Here is a 1,093-nt window from a genome sequence, read left to right as displayed (position 1 = left end):
GTCTCCGACTAACATGCCATTCAGATAAGTCCCAATCTCAAGGGCTTTTTGCCGTGATAGCATTTTGAAAAATAGTTTTCCTGGAAGGTTGAGAACCTTTTTTTTTGGAACTTTCGGTTGTTGCCGTGAGTCAGTGATCTTATCTAGTCGGGGGCTCTCTTCGCTTTTGATTTCTTTTTATTTTGTTTTTTTTGCAAGACCTCGCCAGAGGTCTGCCCGACTGCCCCCCCTGCCCCCCACCGGAAAGATAAGCTGGCCCTGTTGAAAAACTTAATTGAAGACGGAACTCTCTGTAAAGACAGTGTTACTGGGGCCTGTTGTCGGTGGGCAATACGATTGCGTGTATATAAGGCAGGGCGTCCCAACAGCTGACACCACATTTGCCTAGAACGCTCAACAGAAACTATGAGGTTACTCCTCTGTCTCACCATCCTCGTGGCCGCGATCTTTGTGGTGCACGGTTCCAGCGTCAGCTGGGGACGCCGCAAAAACAACGACTTTCTGCTCTCCCGCCAGGTGGAGGTCCGCAGTGCCATTAAGAACAACTTCTGGAACATCGACGTCGACTTCCCACGTGCGGTAAGTGCTCGTATTCGTACTCCTACTTGAAGTGCTGAAGACAGAACACAATACTAATTTGATGCCCCACCGATTGCAGGGCACCGTCAACTACTACAACATCTCCGCCATCTTCGTGTACGATAACTTCAAGAACTCCACTGGGGCCGTCCCCGGCCTGTGGGCCGGCGGACCAGGCTACCGCTTCGCTCAGGTCAACCTCCGCAGCTTTGTGAACGTTGGCCTCAACTCCACCATCGAGATCTATGGACGCTAATCGAAGGATGCAATAGAACCGAATAAATTTGAATAGAAACTGAAAAAAACAGAAAGTGTTCTTCGGCTGGATGTTCTCATAATTTGGTATCGATCTTCCAAGATACTCTTTGGCTAGAAGGCACACATATCGAAGGTGCAGTGGATTTTGCGATGTTTTGAAATCATCTTCCAGACATTGTTGTTCCATAGAAGACTCCCCTGTCAATGGTACAGCCCTATTGATGTATCTGACCGCAGATATCTGCTTATGCAGATA

The 1,093-nt window shown here is 48.4% G+C and overlaps 1 protein-coding gene across 1 annotated transcript; it reads left to right on the top strand.

The window, feature by feature from the left end:
* Window positions 1-359: 359 nt before the first annotated feature.
* LOC4804045 (probable salivary secreted peptide) lies at window positions 360-884 on the top strand. Its single transcript, XM_001360633.4, has 2 exons — window positions 360-579; window positions 659-884. Exons 1-2 carry the CDS (start codon window positions 406-408, stop codon window positions 833-835), a joined length of 351 nt encoding a protein of 116 aa, XP_001360670.2. The 5' UTR covers window positions 360-405; the 3' UTR covers window positions 836-884.
* Window positions 885-1,093: the final 209 nt, after the last annotated feature.

The sequence above is a fragment of the Drosophila pseudoobscura genome, chromosome 3 (genome assembly GCF_009870125.1).
Source record: "Drosophila pseudoobscura strain MV-25-SWS-2005 chromosome 3, UCI_Dpse_MV25, whole genome shotgun sequence".
In the NCBI taxonomy this organism is placed as follows: Eukaryota; Metazoa; Arthropoda; class Insecta; order Diptera; family Drosophilidae; genus Drosophila; species Drosophila pseudoobscura.
The sequence above is the reverse complement of the archived record's forward strand: the minus strand, read 5'-3'. Positions and strand labels throughout refer to the sequence as shown.